The 20,577-nt window shown below is 47.7% G+C and overlaps 1 protein-coding gene across 8 annotated transcripts in view; it reads right to left on the reverse strand.

Moving 5' to 3' along the window:
• The window catches only part of LOC105148447 (protein groucho), a 76,918-nt gene that overhangs the window by 22,256 nt on the left and 34,085 nt on the right, over positions 1 to 20,577 (reverse strand). For 7 of the 8 annotated variants that reach the window (XM_087411169.1, XM_087411168.1, XM_011060168.2 and 4 more), the window contains 2 exons: positions 6,202 to 6,339; positions 2,407 to 2,686 (listed from right to left, as the gene is read on the reverse strand). In XM_087411169.1, coding sequence (XP_087267295.1) covers positions 2,407 to 2,686; positions 6,202 to 6,339 — 418 coding nt within the window. The remainder of the gene's footprint in view (positions 1 to 2,406; positions 2,687 to 6,201; positions 6,340 to 20,577) is intronic. The other variant, XM_087411171.1, reaches the window with a different exon arrangement.

Below are 20,577 nucleotides of genomic sequence, written 5' to 3' on the forward strand. Positions count from 1 at the left end.
TTATCAATGCCGCTATTATCAACGCCAACACGGCCGACATTGGTTTCTAATCGAGCATAAAGACTGCAGCTCGTTGCGAAGTGAATAAAAAGGAATCGTGGCGTCACACAGACAGCCGGTAGCAGATATTACGGCGGATATGTCCGAGGATACAGTCGTTTTAGGGGGAAACGCGAAAAACCGCCGAAGGGAAGAACAAAACGAGAACGAGACTGCCGCGCGCTGGTAGAAACAATTCGCTCCGGGCAATGTTCCGGAAAGAAGGGAAGAAGTTTCAGTTGTCACGACAGAAATACTGGGCCGTTATACGTCTCTCGGTTCGCAGCGGAATCTCTTTTCAAAAGAGTGTCTGCGATCGTTGACAATGTAGACTGCAGTAGATCTGTTCTTTTTGACTGCGCTTTTTCACGCCTTCTTTGCTGCGAGCAAAGCGGACGTGTGATCACGCTTCGGCGGAAGAAAGAAAGAGGACAAAGAGTTCGTGTTATATGGAGCATAGTTAGAAAAAATACATACGAAATAATATGTAATGTGCCACCGGATAACATAAACGTCCCAATGACGTATACCTACGTCCAGACATTTACACAAAACAAACTTTATATTTGTTTATATTATTATTATTAATTTCAAATGCTTTTTTAAATATTATAATTTATTATTATAATTTAACTGTAATCTTTAAATAGAATTAAATTATAATATAATAAAAAAAGCATTTGAAATTAATAACGACAAATTTTGTCCAAGTATTCAAACTTGTCTGCTCACTGAAACGTTTATTTTATTCACGTCATCAAATAGGGACAATTTAGCAATTCACGGTATTAATAAAATTTCTAAGATAGCCGGAGGCATTTCCGTGGAAGTGATTGCTTCAAGATCGACGGATATCCCATTATGGGCCCATTGATCGGAAAACGCAAAACAAGGCGCAAAGCAAACCAGCCGGAGGCTATATACCCGGCCTGAGTAACATAGTTGAGTGCAAGTCGAGGGAAAGGATAGACAGGGTCAGAGTGGAGGCCATCAGGGAATAGAGACAGCGAGTAAGGGCGTCAGACGTGGAAAGGGGGAGGGGAAGGGTTGTGGAAGTACACTCGTGTCGAGAGGAAATTCTGAGTGCTCTCTCGAGAGATGGTTGTGGCTAGAACGAGACACGTCGAGCGAAAGATCGAAGGAAAGCTAGGCAACGCGCGAGAATAAGGACACGAGAGGAGAGAAACGAAAGATGGAAGAGAGGAGTTTGAAGGAGTACCAACGCGTCTTCGTCAGCGGTACGTGAGGCCCCCAAGAGCGCGAACCAAGATCTGCAGTCGCGTGACGTGCCAACGAGAAAGATAGATGTAGGAGAGGTGAAGAAGATACGAGAAAGAGAGAGGAGAGGGGACTAAAACCCGAGAGGATTCTCGAGGTCAAGATCGAGAGTTTCAGGAGCTTCTCTCGGGTTTAAGTACGGTCGTTTGCATCATCGACTCGTTCGTTCCAGACTGCACTTAAAATAGCACGAAAAGGTTCCGCTTAATTTCAGCGACTTTAGAGCGATGTCTCATCGTACATTCTCCAAGTGATCTCTTTCGCTTCTTGAAACGCTCTCACGAGCAGTTTTCATCTATTACACCGACGGGCTCTCGACGGATTAATCGTGTTTACGTTCATCGTCGCTGCGTATAGCGCTGAATCATCGATGAGATTACGAGTCACGACGAGCACGGCAAATCAACAACATATCGTCTCATGAGGATCGGTTACCGGCCTATTCTCGCAGAAGCAAAGATAGGCGATTGAACAGCAGGTAGCCGAGTTACGTGAAACATGAGGCTGGATGCGCAACCTTCTGCGAACTAGACGGTTAAACGGATCGTTTGGCGCGCAAAATATCCACGGAGCGGAGTCGCTGACTGCGCGACATTGGCAGACAGACGAGACATTGGCATCGACAGACTTCCACGAATTGAATCTTTTCTATCGACGCGACTGACCTTACACGCTCGTCAAAAGAGACGCAAATTTACACGTCAAGCGGCTGATGAAAAAAAAAATTCATCCAAAGACGACAGTTAATAATTTTAGAGCAAAATTTACCAACTGTAAAAGAAATTTTCAATATTTCGGTTTCTGATTATAAATTCTTTCCTTTGAAAACTTTATTTATAAATACACACGTCAATTTTAAAAAAATCTTGAATTTAATGCTTGAAACAATTTTAAGGCTCCAAATATTAAATGGCCCAAAAATATACTTTCTAAGACTCTTAGAGTGAATCTTACTCTGAAGAGTGACAGACTCTTTAAAGATTGAAAACTGAGCCACTCTTTTTCAAGACTGGTTCAATTTTCACTGTTTAGATTGCGACTCCACTCCAAAGGATTTAGAGAGTAAAAAAGAAAGTTCATGTAACTTACCTCCGTTAGGTTTGAGATCATCGGGTTGACCGCGATGAAGTTCCGGTTTGGTCAGCATCGACAGCGGATGTGCAGCCGTACCTCCGGGGGTGGCAGCCGCTCCCGGGGGAAGGCCTAAACCGAGAAGCGCTGCGGATGCCGAGGTGGGGACCGGTATACCCGCGCCCGGGCCCAACCCAGGAAGTCCGGGTATACCCGGATGCGGCCCCATCGCCGCGCCCGGTGGCAGTTGCTGGGCATGCATCTGTTGCAGGAGTCTCGGTAGATCAGGCCTCTGTTGCTGAAACAAAAATTTAACGTGCCAATAACATCGTTTACGCAATACACGATTTATCCATCACGATCGGAATAATATCGTCGACCACTATCGGTTGTTCGTTGATAAACGCCTCATAAAGCATCGACACGGGAAAGATTACGTGTTTACGAGTATGTACATACGTGCGCGAATAATATATATATATATATATATATATATATATATACATACATATCGCTCGGATCTCGATAAGTTCCGTAGATTAGATTAAATAAGTGGTGAGGCAATTAACGGGCTCGAGAGCGCGTAACGCCTCTCAAGTATTTCCGCTGTAATTACCAGATAAAAGCGAGCGAGTATTATTCTGCGAAAGACGTGAAAAAATGCGATGTACGGGAATCGAGGCGATCATCGCTAAGAGCGCGGCAGATTGGAATTGAACGGGACGAGTGGGATGGGGAAAACTTTAATAGCGCGTCGATATTATCGTGGTCGCTATGGCCGAGAGAGAGAGAGAGAGAGAGAGAGAGAGAGAGAGAGAGAGAGCCAAGTCCAATAGAAGTTCGGAAATGATTTTTACGGGCTATCGGTTTAGCACGGTGGTGTGGTGTGTACGCTGCCGCAGCTTCGTTAGGAGAGTCTGTTTGCTGAACGTGAACTCACGTTTCCAGCGCGGACAAATGCATAAGCAAATAAAATCGCGCTCGCGAGCGAGCGCGCGTGGATTTAAAAGCACGGCACGGTGCACCTCTCCTCTCTCTTTCTCTCTCCCACTCATCCATCATAATTGATCAAACAATTTCGTTTCTGTGAGAGGAGACAGGGAAACAGCGAGGGGGCGAACAAAAAGCAACGCAACGATAATTCGCTGGAAAAATCGCTCCGCTTAATTCCAGTCACGATCGCGCGTTCTCCCCTGGCTCTCTCTCTCTCTCTCTCTCTCTCTCTCTCTCTCTCTCTCTCTCTCTCTCTCTCTCTCTCTCTCTCTCTCTGTCTCTCAGCGAATCTCTCTTCTCCTCGTCACTGCCAGCCACCGCCAGCCGCTGCCGCCGTTACGCGAAAATACACTTCGTTACAGTCAACGGAGGCAACTTTCCATTAGCAAAGCATACAAATTGCCGAGTAAACTCCGGCAAGTTTGAGTAACCTCCGCGTTCGACCTCGCCCGGGTAAATCAAAGGCTGCGAAACAAGTGGAAAGACTTGCGCGTTCTACCATCGAGCGAAGGAGTGAGTGAGCGAACGAATAAACGTCGACGAAAAGTTTCACGGGAATCTTAAGCGTATCTTGCTCGTAGTTTCCTCGTTAGTTGGACCAAGCCGCCAGACAAATTGTGGATCTGTTCAACGCTGTTTTAACGGTTCGCAGATCATGGTGTGGAGGCGAGACTGGTGGGAAGTAGGTAATCACGAGAGAGAGAGAGAGAGAGAGAGAGAGGGGGGGGAAGGGAGGAAGGATAGTGCGCAGACGGCAAGTGCTAGAGGAAGGTATGGTACACCCACACCCGTCTGTAACCATGTACACTCGTTAAGGCAGGCCGGGGCGAATATATATTCCAGGGAGTAGTTTGCCGAGATAATTAAATGGCTTAACGATATAATAACCTCGCGTCGAGCGTCGACTGTCTGAACAGAGCCACCCACAAAACACACAAACAGAGAAATGTGTATAAGCGTGCCGATGCCGACGCCACGCTGCGTCTATGTGGAGGAATGGAGATTGAGAAGAGAAAGAGAAAGCGAGGCAGAAATAGAAAGAGCGAGAGAAAAGAGAAAGATGAAAGATGAAAGATGAAAGACGGAAAACGGCTTTACGGTCCACGAAGCCGTATTTCTGCGAAATGTCGTTGGTGATTCGAGGAAGTCTTGAAGCCCCTAGGAAACGTTCCGAGTTTCCACTCTTGATAGCGATAATAATCCTGACCTGGGGAGCCTGCTATCCTCACGGATCCGACATCTACTCAAGAGTGTTACCCTCTTACCAGTGCCAGGAAACCACTCTCTCATCCACGTGCTGAGATTCCCCGTAATACCGCAATAACGGGAGGAACGCTTTGACGTCGTGGCGCGAACGAATTACACGAAGGGTGTTTAAAGGTGTGAATTTCAGTTTCAGACCCTCGCTAACGAGAAGGAAACAGACAAAAAAGATACATCGAATGCGATGAAGGTTTTACGTAAAAAAATTTCCCGATTTAAAGTGCCTGTTTTTTTTTTTATTTCCAGATACAAAGTCCAGTTACTGCGTCTTAATCATCGTGCGAACAATCATCGCATCTCGCGGCACCTGCATCCGTTACCAAGTGTTCATCCTCAGCAGTTTTCGTCACCATCGCCACTTGCTGACTCGACCAGACACAAAGTTATACGGCCAAGAGATCTAAAGGGGATCGTCTTAACCTTCTTATGTTGCGTATCGTTGACACACTCGGTAAGCGTCTTTGGTCCAAGTAAGCAGTCGCCACAAGGATTGCGATCGATGCAAGTATGAGTGTGCGTAGCGTAAGCCAATATCATTCGCAACATCGAAGCTTCACAATTGTGATATCTGTACGTAAGGAAGTTTACAGCAATGGTTTCTAATAGCCATTATATAAGAAAGAGAGAGAGAACGTACCTTCCGAGAAAAGCTAATCTACCGCGATATATCTATATCGCGATATGATATAATCCGCGAAATGATTATGTTTCCTGGTCTTATCTATCCACGGCGAAATCGACCAGCGAATCCGTCGTGGCTTGTTCAATTCGATCCACCCGGCATAGCTGGTGGGATTTAAGAGAAGAGAGTAAACTAAGACGGGCGGTATTCCGGAATCCTGCTAAGGATTTGCCGCACGTACCCCGACAACGTCGCAGATCTGTAGAAGTTTCTCCGTGGGCTGTACGGGAAGGAAGGTTCGGAGACGGAGGGGTAGCTGGAATGCTGATTAGTCGGCGCTCGTGAACCGTAACACTATAACCTACCCCCGATGGCTTAGGTAACCGGGCGGGAAGACTCCGGATAAGATTCAGTGAGCGGGAGAGAGAGAGAGAGAGAGAGAGAGAGAGAGAGAGAGAGAGAGAGAGAAAGCGAGGAAGAGGCAGCTATATAGGTAGTGAGAGCGAATGCGGCGAGGAATAAGGGTGCGAGGGATTGAGGGAGAGGGGGGGGGGAGGAGGGGGAAGGGGAGCGACGACGGGGGCTGAACAGAGCAACGGAGGAAGAGAACGAAACGAGGGGTTGGAGAAGCCGGTGGCTTAATAGGGAGGAAATTGAGTGCTCGAGCAATATTGAGGAGGATTCGGGATTCGCCAGGATCGTATCCGTCCCGTCCGCTTTTGGATTCCTCGGACGTGCATCGGCTTCCAGCGTAGCGTGCCCCCGCAGGGGTTCTCCACCCACCGCGAATGCTTTTCACGCCGAGACGCACGTGAATCGATTTGCTATGTATTCGATCGTGTCGCGAGCGTGATTCAACGACGGTACTCGCGGTGGCGGCGGCGGCGACGGAAGATCCATCTTTGTAACAAGCTATGCTATTGGCGTGCACTCACCCCGATGATAGTGTTCAGCTCGGTCATGGTCACTTGTTTGGCTCTGTCGAGTGCTGAAGCGACTTGCTGCTGATGCTCCTGAGAGAGAAAAGGCAGGATCTGCACAACGATCGCGTTCAGCCTTTTCGCTATTTCCGTCTGGAAAAAGTTTAATAGTACCTATTAAAAAATATCTTGGCAAAATTATTAAATTATCATACTTATATGTTTGCGAGTAGTAGAAGCAAAGAATGAGATTATTTCTAAAAATTGTGAAGGTTTTTTTACAATTAATCACTACTTAAATAAGCATGAAAAACGAAATAAACACGAGCAATCAGACATAATAATTATTCGAACAACTCAATGACTTTGACGTTATCAATTTGACATCAGTTAAATAATTATCTATTTATCGCTAAGTCAAAAAAAATTTTACGAGCAAGCTTAACTGATAAGCAACATGATTGACTTTCATTTCCTTTGTTTTGTTTGTTTACAAAATTTGTCGCTCTTTGAATTATTAAAACAAAGGGAAATTATAAAAGTTGTTAAATACAAAATAAAAAACGAACATAGAACGCAGAAATAAAGAACGAGAATCGCAGATTCTGATCATTGCAAATTAGTGTACAGAAATTTGAGTTTATGAATTTTCTTCGTTTGAAAATATCGTATTGTTTATCGTTTTCCCTTGTTCAATTAAAAAGCCATTAAGAGAAATTAGAAGGAAAAAAAACTAGAAACGATAAAAAAGAATATTTCGTTGAGCACTCAATACTTTCCCCTCGATAAGACACGTATTACGGTGGGAGGGTGTTCAATCTGACACCCAGGGCCCTCAGGCGGCTTGTTCCGGATCGTTAAGAAAGGTAAGGGCTAGCTTAACGCGCCCTCACGAAGGAAACGAGTGAAGATGCAGGTGCGGCATAACCGACCGAGGGTGTTTACGACGCCCTCCAGCTGGAAGAGACTGCCGGGAATTAAATTAAATCCAGGCAAGATTGCCACAGTTGCGCAGGCATTTACACGCACTGTGTTATTTCACTCTAGTCTGACTTACCCCCAACGTAACTCAACATCGGGGGAGTACGTTGCTTTTTTATATCACTTCAAGAACATATTTTTCGCTAATGGATATGTCACCGTTCAATATGTCTAAATTCAACTTCTGCTATGTAATTTGACATCACCTCGACACGTGACGTAACTTCCTTGACTCAATCCTGATATTATTTTCTTAATTTACTAATTTCTTTTCTAAATATAGAAGAACACTAGCCCATTATTAGGTGAGCACGTATAAATCTACGCGCCAGGCCGGATAACTCGGCATAATTATTCACACAGCACAATATCACACGGCGCGAAACTCCATTTAATTATCGCGGAATCAACAGGCAGCGCACGGAACGGAGCGGAGCGGAGCGCGGACCATTTTCGATGCTTTCGTCGAGAAAATGAAATCACTTAATTACCTCAACAAAGCGGCAGCTCCGCCGCTCGTTTTCCTGCCGACGCGTAGAATTCGCACGCTCGAAAGACGCGGAAGCGGAAGCCGACGATTCGTCGTGAAACAGGAAGTAAACCGCTGGTTTCTACATGCCTCTCATTCTCTCCTCCTATCGTATCCGCATCCTCGGTAATTCGTAAACGCCCCGAAAATATAAGCACGGCAAGTTCGCGGTTGATATAAACGCGAGCTTCCGTCAACGCGTTTTTGTCGCTGCTTAAACGAGTCTCGGATGCTAATTGAAATATTGCCAGACCAACTGAAATTCTTGGCAAGTTTCCCTCGAGCTACATCTCGGCGAATGAGCGGGAAAAGAGAAGTGGCGAGAAAGAGAGAGAGAGAGAGAGAGAGAGAGAGAGCAGAAAAAGAGAAAGAAAGAGCGAAAGAGTGTACAAGTGTGCGTACGTATGTGTACGTAGAACGAAGATGAAAGAGAACGCAAAGAGGAGGACCTGTTTTAATTACTCGTCGCCCTCTGAGTGCTGGTTATTAAGCCGCTAATTATAATGTACGCGAAAATGAGTCGAGCTATATCGGCGAGACATCATGTATGAGAGCAAGAAGGTTTACGCAGGATGCAAAAGGCGCGCAATACATATGGTATACAGAATGTGCAATTTTATGGAACATTGGAATTTTAAAGGTACACGTTTTGTGCATACATACGTTATGTATACGTACGTATAAAAGAGATTACGAGTAAATAAGAGTTCCATAAAAAAAAAAATGATATTCAATATGTAAATATAATTTCACATATAAATTGATTAAATTTTCTATAATAAATTTATGATTTTTTTTTCATAAAACTTAACCCTCTCCATTATTTCTTACTTAAAGAAATAACTGGTACGAAACGTTTAACGTGTTTAATGATTGACCTCTGAACATGAGACGGCTCATTATCACAACGAAACTCGAACGTACTTGTATTGTTCGCAAGGATAACACGCGGAGAGTGTGTTTCGTAACGTGCGGTAAAGTCCCATCTACTTGGCGTACTGTACGGCAGTTTGTGGCGGTACTAGAACCAGAAGATTTCAAGCGAGTGGTAGAATGGGAGAGGACATTGTGGGCGAGAAATGGTGGCGACTCCAGGGAGGAAGAGACGACGACGGGGGTGGAGTCGTCGCAAACGTAATTGCGTTGCCAAGAAGTTTTCCCCGGGTGAGAGGTAACCAAGAAAATAATGAATGGCTTGGATGCTCTGCTACTGCTCTCTCGCTCCAGAAGAGAAAGAGAGCGAGAATGAACGAGAGAGAGAGAGAGAGAAAGAGAGAGAAACAGCAGAAGTAGAGAAACGAGAAACCGAGTTTTGGCCGCGATGCTCTCGTTGGCCTGGATTTCACACGGGGGAGAGATGAAAATCTCGCCCTGAGAATGAATTTTTCTCTCTCGTGCCAAATTGGACCAACGAAGATTGCTCTACTCCGAGCGGAGTCTTTCACAGCGCGAATGGCTTTTTTTCCTTAAAATAGCATTTGCAACGGACGTTGTTGTTTGCTATCGGAATATCAAGGATGGTACAATAAGATTTCGATGAAGGCTATACTAAAAATCTATGGTTACATGCAAATAACCACGTACGTGTGGTGTACAATTCTCAAAAACCTTCGATATTCCTCTTCTTTTCTTTTTCATATCCGCGTTCTTTATGACATTACGAGGAGTCGCAACGTGCGCTGAAACGGAAGACGCAGATGCTCCGGTTCAGTAATATCGCGAAAACCGCAAGAAGCTCTCGCAAAGTGCCATGCCTCTCCTCCTACATATGCACACACAGATACGTACACACACATGCGGCATCGCCGTTGTGTCGCACGCTTGCACATACCCGGACACGCGGTTACGAACACACGATGTATCTCAAAAGGAATCAGGCACTCTCCGAGACGCTCTCCCATACATACAAACAACACGCTATAGCGTATGTCTAAAAGCAGGCAGCAACATTCACGGCATGAAAATGCAAAGCGCCCGAGTGCCGTCGATAAAATTCCTCGCCTGTAAAACGGTGACGTGAACTGAATGCTCTTTCACCGCCCCGGCCCAGCCCGGCCTGGCCCGATACTGCCGATAATCCGATACTCGAAGCTATCTCGAGAAGAGGTGGGCCTCTGCAAATCCGACTGCGTTCTATGCTATGCGGCAAATATCGAAGCACGATCTTATCTCTTATCGCGCATCTCTATCCGGCGACGAACTTTATCCCTACGCTAGAAAATGTTTAATCGAAGAGTCAGCATCCAGTAATATAAGAGAGAAACAGAGAAGAGAGAGAGAGAAATACAGAGTTTGTGGCAACAAAGCCATGCTCGCCGCCAACCTCTGCCGACTAACCGGAAGCCGTTACTTGCGCTAACGAGTAAACCAACGGCTGCTCGTCGGACTTTGGTGGTATTATGCTGCGCGAGCAAATAAACTGGCGTGTTCGGCTAACTCCCTGGTTTCTGGTAAGCCCCTGCACACCGGCGGCGGTTCTCGCTCGCTCGGCCTGTAAAGCCCGGCTAACGTCCGCGTGATTGCAATACCCCGCGGCTTGCGGAGAATACCGGATGTGGCCATGTGTACGCGCGCGCATCTGTGTACATACGCCGGACCACTGTGTGTGCGCGCGAGTGCACCGGTGGGTGGATTAGAGATAGAAGAGGGATGGGACGCGGATAAAACGTCCGTTAAAGTATACGAAGAACCGAAAACTCATTGTGTCCGCTGTTGTTTCGAATCGTTTGCGTCCTGTTACATGGAAAAAGTTAGATTAAATCAATTTTCCGTCTCGCGTAACGTCACGTCGCATCCAATCGAGTCGCGTCAGCTAGTTTTCATCGCGTCACGAAACCAGACAACGCGTATCCCAGTAGCAGCAGCAGGGATCTCCTTCCGTCGCGTTCGTCGCGACGACGTGAAAAGAATCGATAATGCGCCCTGTCTTTTGTTCCGTCTATCCGCTCGCGCTCGTATTGTCGACGTGGTGCATGAAGTTAACTGACAAATAGGTCAAACGCTGTAACGGCGGAGATTTGATGCGGCACAAAACGAGTACCTCCCGCCGCCTCGTCGTTTATCCATTAATATCGTCGTACCGATTGCGCGATATCCGCGCGAGCGCGTCGGTCGAAAATAACGGCGTTCCGAATCGCGAAGTCGATTAAAATGCGAGCGGATTGCGAGGTGAAAAAAAAACGAAAGGGTGGGGAGGGGAAAAAACGCTCGCGACATCGTTCCACGCGGCGATTTCCTCGTGACACGCGTGACGAACACCGAACACGCGCACGCAGTATTTTATCCGGGAGTCGCGTGAGCAATGCGCGAGCGAGCACGAAACGAACGCGTCGCGGGATGACCGCGCGGACTAGCAACGCCTGAAATTGCTTGTATAAATATTGGAGCTCGCCATTTTCATTCGGTTAATTTTCCGCGGTGGACGCACCCGAGAGACCGCGATGAAATTTTATACGCTTCGCACGTCTCTCGACGTCGTTGCACATACCGCTCTGCAACGCGATGCGGCACGCATGATCTCGTTCGCGAATTTAAAAAAAAATAAAGTGAGAGAGAGAGAGAGAGGGAGGGAGGGAGGGAGGGAGGGAGAAAATCACGGCGTCGCGTAAAATGGCCAACTCGCCAACTCGAATAACTCGAATCGCCGTTAAACGGGTTATCGGAACGAACGGGTTACGAATGACGATGATACGCTGGCTGTACAATGTGTTGGCGGTTGTTGTACCGCTAGTTGAAGGGTACAATTGCCTGTCGCGATGATGCGGTTGTCGGCTTCGATCGTACTTCAACATACTGTAACAACAATTGTCCACGCGATGATAAATCTAGTACAATTCAACGAAATTCAATTTTTCTCACAATAAGAGTTTTTTATTTAATACTACTGGATTTATTTAACTTCGGTCAGAGATCATAAAATACGATTCCACTTTACGATCGGATTGCCGTGCACGGAATTCGAGGATGTAGACGGTTCTGCGAACATAGCTCGGGCCAATCTCCGAAAACAGAGGGCAATCGACGAGACGACGAAGGACCGAGAGGGAGAACATTGTGCGCGAACGTTCGACGGTAAACAGGCTACAATCAATTCGGGGTTCGTCGTGGTCGCGCAACGAGGGCGGCGAGGGGTGACTTGGAGTAGCCGCAATTCAGAGAACATCCACAGCTTGTGTGTACGAAACGTACGTGAAACGTGAACACGAAGCGTGCTACAGAATGTGTGTTTGCGTGTGTGTGTATGACCCGAGAGAGAGAGAGAGAGAGAGAGAGAGAGAGAGAGAGAGAGAAGTCGTTGTTGCCACTAGCAGTCGGTATTGCCGTCACCAACTACATCGTTGCGCTAGAAACGTCGGGATATCAGAGAGGTAGAGTAAGAGAAATAGAGAGAGAGAGAGAGAAAGGGGGTGAGAACGAAAAGGACCTTGGGTTCTAGCTAGAGATCTCTGACGAGAGGTAGAACGACGAAAGGGACGGGGAGACTCACTGGAGAGAAGGATAAGTGGTACTCGAGTCGCAGCAGAAGCAGCAGCAGAAGCAGAAGCAGAAGCAGCAGCAGCAGCAGCAGCAGCAGCTCGGTAAGGCGGAGACTCGACACAGACGGCCCGACCCCGAAAGATCGAGATGTTTGGATGTTTGAACGTCGGAGTGCTGTCTCAGCACTCGAGCTTCCATCCATCCTTTCCGTTTCCCTCCCCACTTGCTCCCTGCTGCTCTTCAAGAGTGTCCCGATCTCGCGCGATACCAAGGATCTACCGGGTGGTCGGAGTCATTTTCATTCAGACACGTTCTAGAGATGTGGAAAGGATGCACTGGGATCCTCGATATCCTCCAACGATTCACAGAATAACGAAGTAACCGCACGAGAGTGGTTTACCGACCACTTACACCACCACCGCCGGCTCTTTCCTTTCCCCACATGATGTAAAAACGAATATTTACAGAGAATGCGGAAACTTATGGCGCGGGTTTGCGCGAGCAAGTTGGGAGAAACTTCTCTATTGTACTTCTCGCGTATCTAATTATCCGACTTCTCGGCTCTCACTCTCTTTTCGCACAACACGATGCTCGCAGTGGCAGCCGGCCGAATGGCTTGGCAGAGCGATCGATCAGCGAGTGTCAGTGGGTTACGGTCGACAAATTAGCGGCACTCAGGATATTAAACGTGCAGAACACCCATCTCTCGATGCGAACGCGCGCGCACAAGAGCTACGATACATTGGTAAACAGCTAATAACAGCAACGAACTTTGACTATGAACGACCGAGCTACTAAAAGGATGAGAGTCACTACTCCCAGATGACTGCAAAAGGAGCTATCTCGAAAGAACTCACCGATGCGATGTTTAATATCAAGGTTGTCACAAATTTCTCATCCTAAAATTCCACTTCTCCCTGATTTCCAGACAAAATTTCATGATTTTTCCCGATGCTTTCAATAATATAATATTTTAAAATTTTTGGTATTCCCCTAATTTGGAAACCGTTAAATATTTTGTTAAGAAATTAATTTAACAATGTATAATAAATTACTATTAACGTTGCTGACAACTGCTTGCATTAATTGTTAAGTTGGTATTTCAAAACTGCGTAGGTGTAATGTACGTATATTAAATTTCTTTAAAGACAAAAATTTTAACTTTCTAGAAAATTCTGCAAAATTCCCTGACTCTTCTGATTTCCAGTTTTGCAGCATCCTAAATACTTAAGCTTCGGTGGATCGACCTTTCACGCGAATGTCATTGCGCGAGGGATTCGTCTCGGCGCGGCGTTTACTCGCCGGATCTTGCGTCGCGGACAAAAGCCGCGAGAGAGAAATAGAATAGAATCAGAGAGGAAGAAAGAGAGATAGGAGGCGAGAACGAAGCGCAGTTGATAATCCCGACCGCAGCAACGTATTCGTGTGGCTCTGTGCACGTATATATACGGTGGTCACTCTCTGGTCGAAGCGATGTGGGGCCGGCAGAGACCACTAAGCCCACCTGATATGTCCTATCCTCTCTGCTCTACCGTCAGTATACTATTCTCTCTCTCTCTCTCTCTCTCTCTCTCTCCCTCTCTTCATTCCCCTCTTACCCTCCGACTCCGCTGACCCTTTCCTTTGCACCCTGCCGAGGGGCAGTCCGCTTTCAAACCGCAAGCCACAACGGGCTACTGCCTTGATTAAACGCGCCATAGACCGCCATTATCGCTGATTGCGCTAAACATTAACGGACTAGCCGCCGAGGCCGACCGACCTCCTACTCTCCACCCTTTCAAGTACGAGTCTCGTTGTGTACAGTACCCTCTCTAACAGCTTGTTATTATTGATACGAAGCGAATTTCAGGCCGAGGCGTATCTTCGTTCATTGAACCAAACGATTCGTGTCTTTGACTTTGCGATTAGCCTCCATTGGTAGTCGATTTCCGACCCCCGCGATTAAAGGTATTATTTCGCGAATAAATGTCGAATGCAAGCGCAAATCGAAATTAAATTTTCATTACAATTTTAATTACAATCAAATCGTATGAGTGATCCACCACCGCATGTATACGACGGACGTCTCGTCATAACGAAACATAAACGCGACTGCGGTAATCAACGTGGAGTCGAGAACGGGACTGAATGACATCCGTCGCGGCGCAAAGCGAGCAAATTAGTGCCGGTGGCAGCGAGCAGGGTTTCGCCCTACTCTGCGGACGCCGTTAAGACGCCTCGTTAAGGATCCCTCCTTGCCTCGCGCGAGCAACTCCTCCTCTTCATTCCACCAGCCAGTGTCTTGGCACTTCTCTATCGTAACGCTTGGGCGCCTCGGGCCTCGGATGCATTCGCTACGGCATCGTCAACAACGACGACGACAACGACGACGATGACGACGAAGACGACGACAACGACGAAGACGACGACGACGTCGACGGCAATCCGCATTGCCGACTTGACTTTACGACCGCCCTCGACACACCCACCGAAACACCAAGAAAATTATCGTCGCCGGGCGACCCTCGTAATTCTCCGGCACGGCGAATGCCGGGGAAAACAAGACCTTCCTTCCTTCCTTCCTTCCCTACCTAGCGACCGTCCAACCGTGGGGGTAAGCTCGCGCAGGAAGTACAATTAACTTAACGCTAATTGCGAGATGAAGACCAAGCGGAGCTCGGTGGAACCTGCCTCCGGCAATTCGCAGACTCAATTACTCAGTCATATGATACGGCGATTAACCGCGCCAGTTTCCTTTATGCCTCCCTCTCACGCCTCCCTCCCTCTCCCGACTCTTTCCGCAGTACGAGAGATATCAAAATCGCGCGGTTTATTTAACGCGGCCGCGCCGTAAACACCAAGGGAGTGAATGAATAAACTACGCGGAGATAAAGCACATTGTGCATCTAAGCAGACGAATCCGAAATTTAAACCATCAAGTCAGCGAATTCATAAAATTTGTCGGAAATGTATTTATATTATAGTCAAGAAATGATTTTTTTTTTTTTTTACCGAGATTGGAATCCTGCAAAGATAATTGCTATGACAAAATCGCAAATTTAATGATGCTTATCATTCTTTTTTTCTTTCACACCCTAGTTCATTGACAAGCACGGTGCGAAAGTGAGAGAATAACGCCATATATATGTGTGTGTATATATATATATATATATATATATATATATCACGTATGGAATGTATACTCTCGCTCTTTATTTTATATATATATAGCAGGCAAAGGGAGCGATCTCTTAACGACACCCTTAAGCACAAAAGGGCTCGAGGGTGTTGGTTCGACCCTCTCGTTGATAGCTGGCATAATGCTAACGCCCCAACGTCGATAAAAGTGCTAGGGGCTCGGCTGCATAAAGTCGACGGAGGAAAGTTCGGGGACTGTCGCTTCAGCTGAAGGGCGAGCACGTAAACATGCCCCCAAGGAAGTGTAGCGTCGCCAATGTATACCCCTGGGCGTAAATTAGATTCGCACATCGATACGCTTTTCTTTTGTGCAAGCTTATAATATTTCAATGTTCGCCAGCGAACTTCTTATCTCGCGCGTATTCACATTACTTCTCAGAACACGTCACATCAAGAACGTTTGAACATCCACGTAAATACCAAATGTGTTTAATTGCCAAACATGTTTAATTATCAAACATGTTTGATTACCAAACAAGTTTAACTCCATTGCAGTTTACTTTGTTGACGATAAACGGGGGGATTTCAAATACGTACAATCTTACGCGCGATCAAAGCGCACAATGTAAAGACATAAAAGAAACGAAACGTAACCTTATCACGCGCAACCATCAATCGAGGAGGCCTAAATAAAGATACCGACCGACTCGAAGATAGCGCTCTTAAAAGTTCAAAACGATGATAATGAAGACGAGCCTCATCTCTTCCCTCGGACCACCCATCGCGCTGCACCTGCACGCGGCGCGATATACAAGCGTCGGGCAAACTTTACGACTCGCGGTTTAAACGCAGCGCTTACAACAGCGAGGGCATGGAAAACACGCGCCGCGAAAGACGCGCGAAGAGGCGCGAGAGAAGAAGAGAAAGGGGGTGACGAGAGAGGAGCGGGGCGGGTCGTAAAAGATGTACGAGTGATAAAAGCGATCTCAACCGGCCGCCACCGACATCAGGGCTAGTAAGTAGTTACGTTTCCCCTACCCTTACGAAGAGGAAGGGAGAACGACAGTGAGAGTACTACGTGGATCTTAAATCCCGCGAGAGATCTCGATAGTGTCTATTTTCTCTCTCCTTCCCTCAAAGGCAAACCCTTTAACCCCTTCCCTTCTTCCGAGTTAACGGCTCGGCTATTCCTCGCAGCGCCGCGGGTTTTACTGCGAGAAATTTAAGTGGCCATTTGGAGACGCGAGAATTAAGCGTATTCCTCGTGTTTCGCGTCGGAGGTTCCAGAACCTCCGACGTAAGCGGGAAACGAGAGAAAGAGAGAAAAAGGAGGAGCGATAAAAATTCATGACCGCCCGCGGTCTCGTATCGTGTACTTGCGCTTGTACTATGATTACTTTAGATATTACTGATGCGAGAGTATACGTGCGCGAATTTTTGTGCGAGTCATCGCACTCGCGTATCGCGTAGACAAGCTGGTTAACGCCGATTAAGGTGACGCGCCGAGGAAGGAGAAAAGAGAATCACGGTCAAGATCTAAATTCGCATCGTATACGTGAAATAAATTTTGTTACCCGATAAGATAAGGGTGGGAGACTGAACCACTCTCTGGACCAGTCCAGAGTAAGTTACTTACTTGACTTCTTGTTCGCGGGAGAGAAAGAACGTGATTCGATTCGTGTGCGGCACTCTCCTGCCGCGGCGAAGCCCATTTGCTGCGGATAAAACCATCCACGGATAGCGACGTCTCCGAACAACATCCTTCTTATCCGCGGGGCGAAAAAGATGCGCGCACGTATTGTGCGCGCGGTGGGAAAAGAGAAAAAGGATCTGAGCTTCGCGGTGCCAGTTGAAAGAACTTATCGTGTTGAGAGATCGCGAGGATGAAGGACGTGTATTGGGTACATGGAACCCCCGTCGATATCGCGGATTCCTACGTTGAAAGCACACCCGATCGACGTATACCTGTACACGCACGCACATATATACATGAGAATGCCTGTATTCCCCGCGGATGCGCGTTCTCGCGACACCGAGAAAAGGAGGACGTAGACACGAGAGTGCGAGCGAGAGTAGATATTTCTGTGTATATTTTATTGTGCACATATTGCGAACCGTTCTCCGCCAAGCCGCACTGCACACACGAACGCGTGTCAAACTCACACCAACGCAACGTACACGCCTCTCGCTGGAGGCCCCCGGGGGGAGGGGTTGGTGGCGAGGTCGGAAGGGATCGCGACTCGTGGTTGGGCGAGGTCGAGGGAGAGAAAAAGCGAGGAGCGTAGCGTGTGGAGAGGTCGGCGGCGGTGGCGTGGAGAGCTCGATTTTTCCGATAGCAAATTTTGCTCTTCGCTTTTTCCCGCCCCGCGAGCCCAACACCGAGCCACCGTCAACGCGTCCCCACCGTCAACCACCGCGCCACCCGACACCGCCACCCACCCACCCCTCTCAACGGCGGCGGCGGCGGCGGCGGCGGCGGCGGCGGCGGCGGTGGCGGCTGCTCCCGGGTTTCCCCCTTCCGGCGGGCACCCTGTTCTATCCTTTTTCGCCCCCGCCTGACACCAACGTCCCATTCGTTCCTCCACTCGTTGCGACGGCCCGGACTCGCCCTCTTTTTTCTCCCTTCTGCCTACGACCAACCACCCCCGCCGCGCACGCCTTCTCCCTTTACCTCCCCTGTCCCCCGCCCACCCCGACTCACGCTTGCTTCCCTCTCAATCACCATCTGCTCCTCCGCCTCCACCTGGCGCGGCCCGACCGATCAAACCAGTGGCACTGCAGACACAATAAAAACGGGAAAAAAAGCGACGGCCGCGCACACATTTCGCGCAGTTACTCTTTTTCTCTCTCTCTCCCTCCCTCTTTTTTTCTCTCCCTCACGAGCAAGAGATGACGAGCTACCGGACGCTTTTGAGAAGTTATTCATGAAGCGCCCAACGAGATTCCTCGAGCGCGTCGCGTATTTTTTTCCTTCCCCCAGACGCAACGCCCAACGTTCTCGATAAAAAATACAGAGGCGTACAATTTTAACGAACGCGCGTTAAACGTTTCATTTTGTTCGACCAGATCTCAAAATCGCTCGACAATTTCCCGCGACCGTCATCGTTATCTCGTTAACGAGTATGAAAAGCGTACGCGTCTCGGATACATCAGGCGAAATCGCGATCGGCCGATCTTTTGTTTTTCCGAGTGAAAGGTGGAGCACGCGCCAAACAAGGGACCGAGCGAGCCGAGCGGGTATTGACCATCCGATATCGATATTTCGCGACGCTTTATCGCGGACGTGCTCGTTAAACCGATAAATGAATAATGAGCGTACTGTATATGGGATGGATATGGAGAGACAACCGGCGGGGGAGACAAGCGCCGGAAGGGGCGGTGATGGGGGGGCGAGATGGAGGGCGCCGCGCGAGGGGGAGCGAACCAGCGAATCGAACAAAACAACGAAATCGAATCACTCGTGGTGGCCGCCCATACTTTTCATGCGTGAATTTTCCGACTGTCCCGACACGTACGTGCAGCTGCGGAATCGCCGGTAATAGCGTTAGTAAAATCGAGAGTAATGCCTGAAAGCGTTTACAATACGCATCGCTTCCTGCAAATAAAAACGTGGGGAACGCGCGCGACCGCGTGGTCATTGGCCGACGATGTACGACGAAACGGGTCAAAATCAAACTATAACCCATCGTGACACGTAACATTCTCGATTCTCCATTGACGGCGCGAAGGACCGAGAGGAACTATGAGAAAAATATGAAAAACGTGACGTTCTCTCTTCCCGGCAATGAGATGTCGATACGTTTAAGCGCTCTCGTATACTATAACCGCTCACGACGTCGATACTTCTGGAAATCGATAATTACTAGGCATATCTATAACATCCGATATTAAATGAGCCACAGTAGCGATTACCTTATTAATTCACGTATTATACGGCCAATCGAAGAACTGCTCGGTCAACGTGGGCGTTTATATAGCCGCGCGATATATCCATAAACTATCCGGCAAGCGTGATTCCGGCTGACAATGATTATCGTACAGGTGTAACAGGAAAACGTAACAGCTCGGTTGCGGTCAGAGACGGCTGACGATGATGACAGTAATTGCCGAGAATTAGCGACGTTAATAACCTCCGGGGGGAACGGAGGAGGAGGGGGAGAGAGAGAGAGAGAGAGGGAGAGGGAGAGGGAAGGGGAGAACGCGGGCGCGTTCACTGCCTGGTGGACACTTGCCGAACCGGTCATCGTCGGCGTTAATGTAACACCCAATAATTCCCGGGCGCCCACGATATTTTGCTCTTTCGCATCGCCGGATCCGTTATTCATTCTCGTTCCGCGCTTTTTCTCCTTTTATTTCCATCGCGCGCGCTCGCGACAACGCCCGGCCTCGTTATAAACGCACACGGGGCTGGCTATTAATCGCGGATACCGGCGTGGCAGGAACGAGCGGTGTCGACGAGGCGGTGGCGCGGCACGGCATTTCGATTTTATAAATATGAGATACCGGATATATATATACGCGCCCCGCGCGCGCGCGCGCGCGCGTGTACGAGCGTGTAAATCGCGCGCGATAATGCCCGACCGATAATATAATAAATCCCCGACGTCCGGCTACCAGAAGCGATAAATCGTAACCGAATTAAAAGTGACAGCAGATAATGATCGTCATTCCGATCCGAGAAAAGTGCGCGAGACCGCCACGTCGTATATTTCAGAGTGCCGCGCCTCGAGTGCTTATCTCGAGGATATCAGGGGCATAAAACGGGGGATACGACACGATCGTATTGCGATTTCCTATCGGAATTTATATTCCATCGCTCCGATACCACATTTCACACGGTACGTATCTCGCGGCTTGTTCCTCCACGTACCTCGGCACGAATGTCCTCGTGAACGGAGTCTTGAAAGAGTTATGCTCTTCATTCAACCTTAATACGTAACTTTTCTACGAGACTTACAGGCGGAAATCCACGTTTCGATCATACAGAAAAATTGCCGTTCCGGTCTCCGCAGAATATAGAATCCTTCCTCTTTTCCATTTGTGTACTCTTTTACATATATTGATATATTTTCTTTTTCCTATTTAACGATATTTTTTCAAACATTACTTTTACTCAATTTCTAATCCTCCACTGACTGAATTGGAATCTTTAAAGGTATCATCGATATTTTGATTGCGAATTTTGGTAGATAAATTTAAACGTGTATAAAGTATAAATAAAGTACAATTCGACTTCTATCATGGTAAAAATTCATTGCTGAAACTTCGAACAAGTATGCCAAATTTTT

Source organism: Acromyrmex echinatior, chromosome 11 (assembly GCF_024713525.1).
Source record: "Acromyrmex echinatior isolate Ae372 chromosome 11, ASM2471352v2, whole genome shotgun sequence".
Lineage (NCBI taxonomy): Eukaryota > Metazoa > Arthropoda > Insecta > Hymenoptera > Formicidae > Acromyrmex > Acromyrmex echinatior.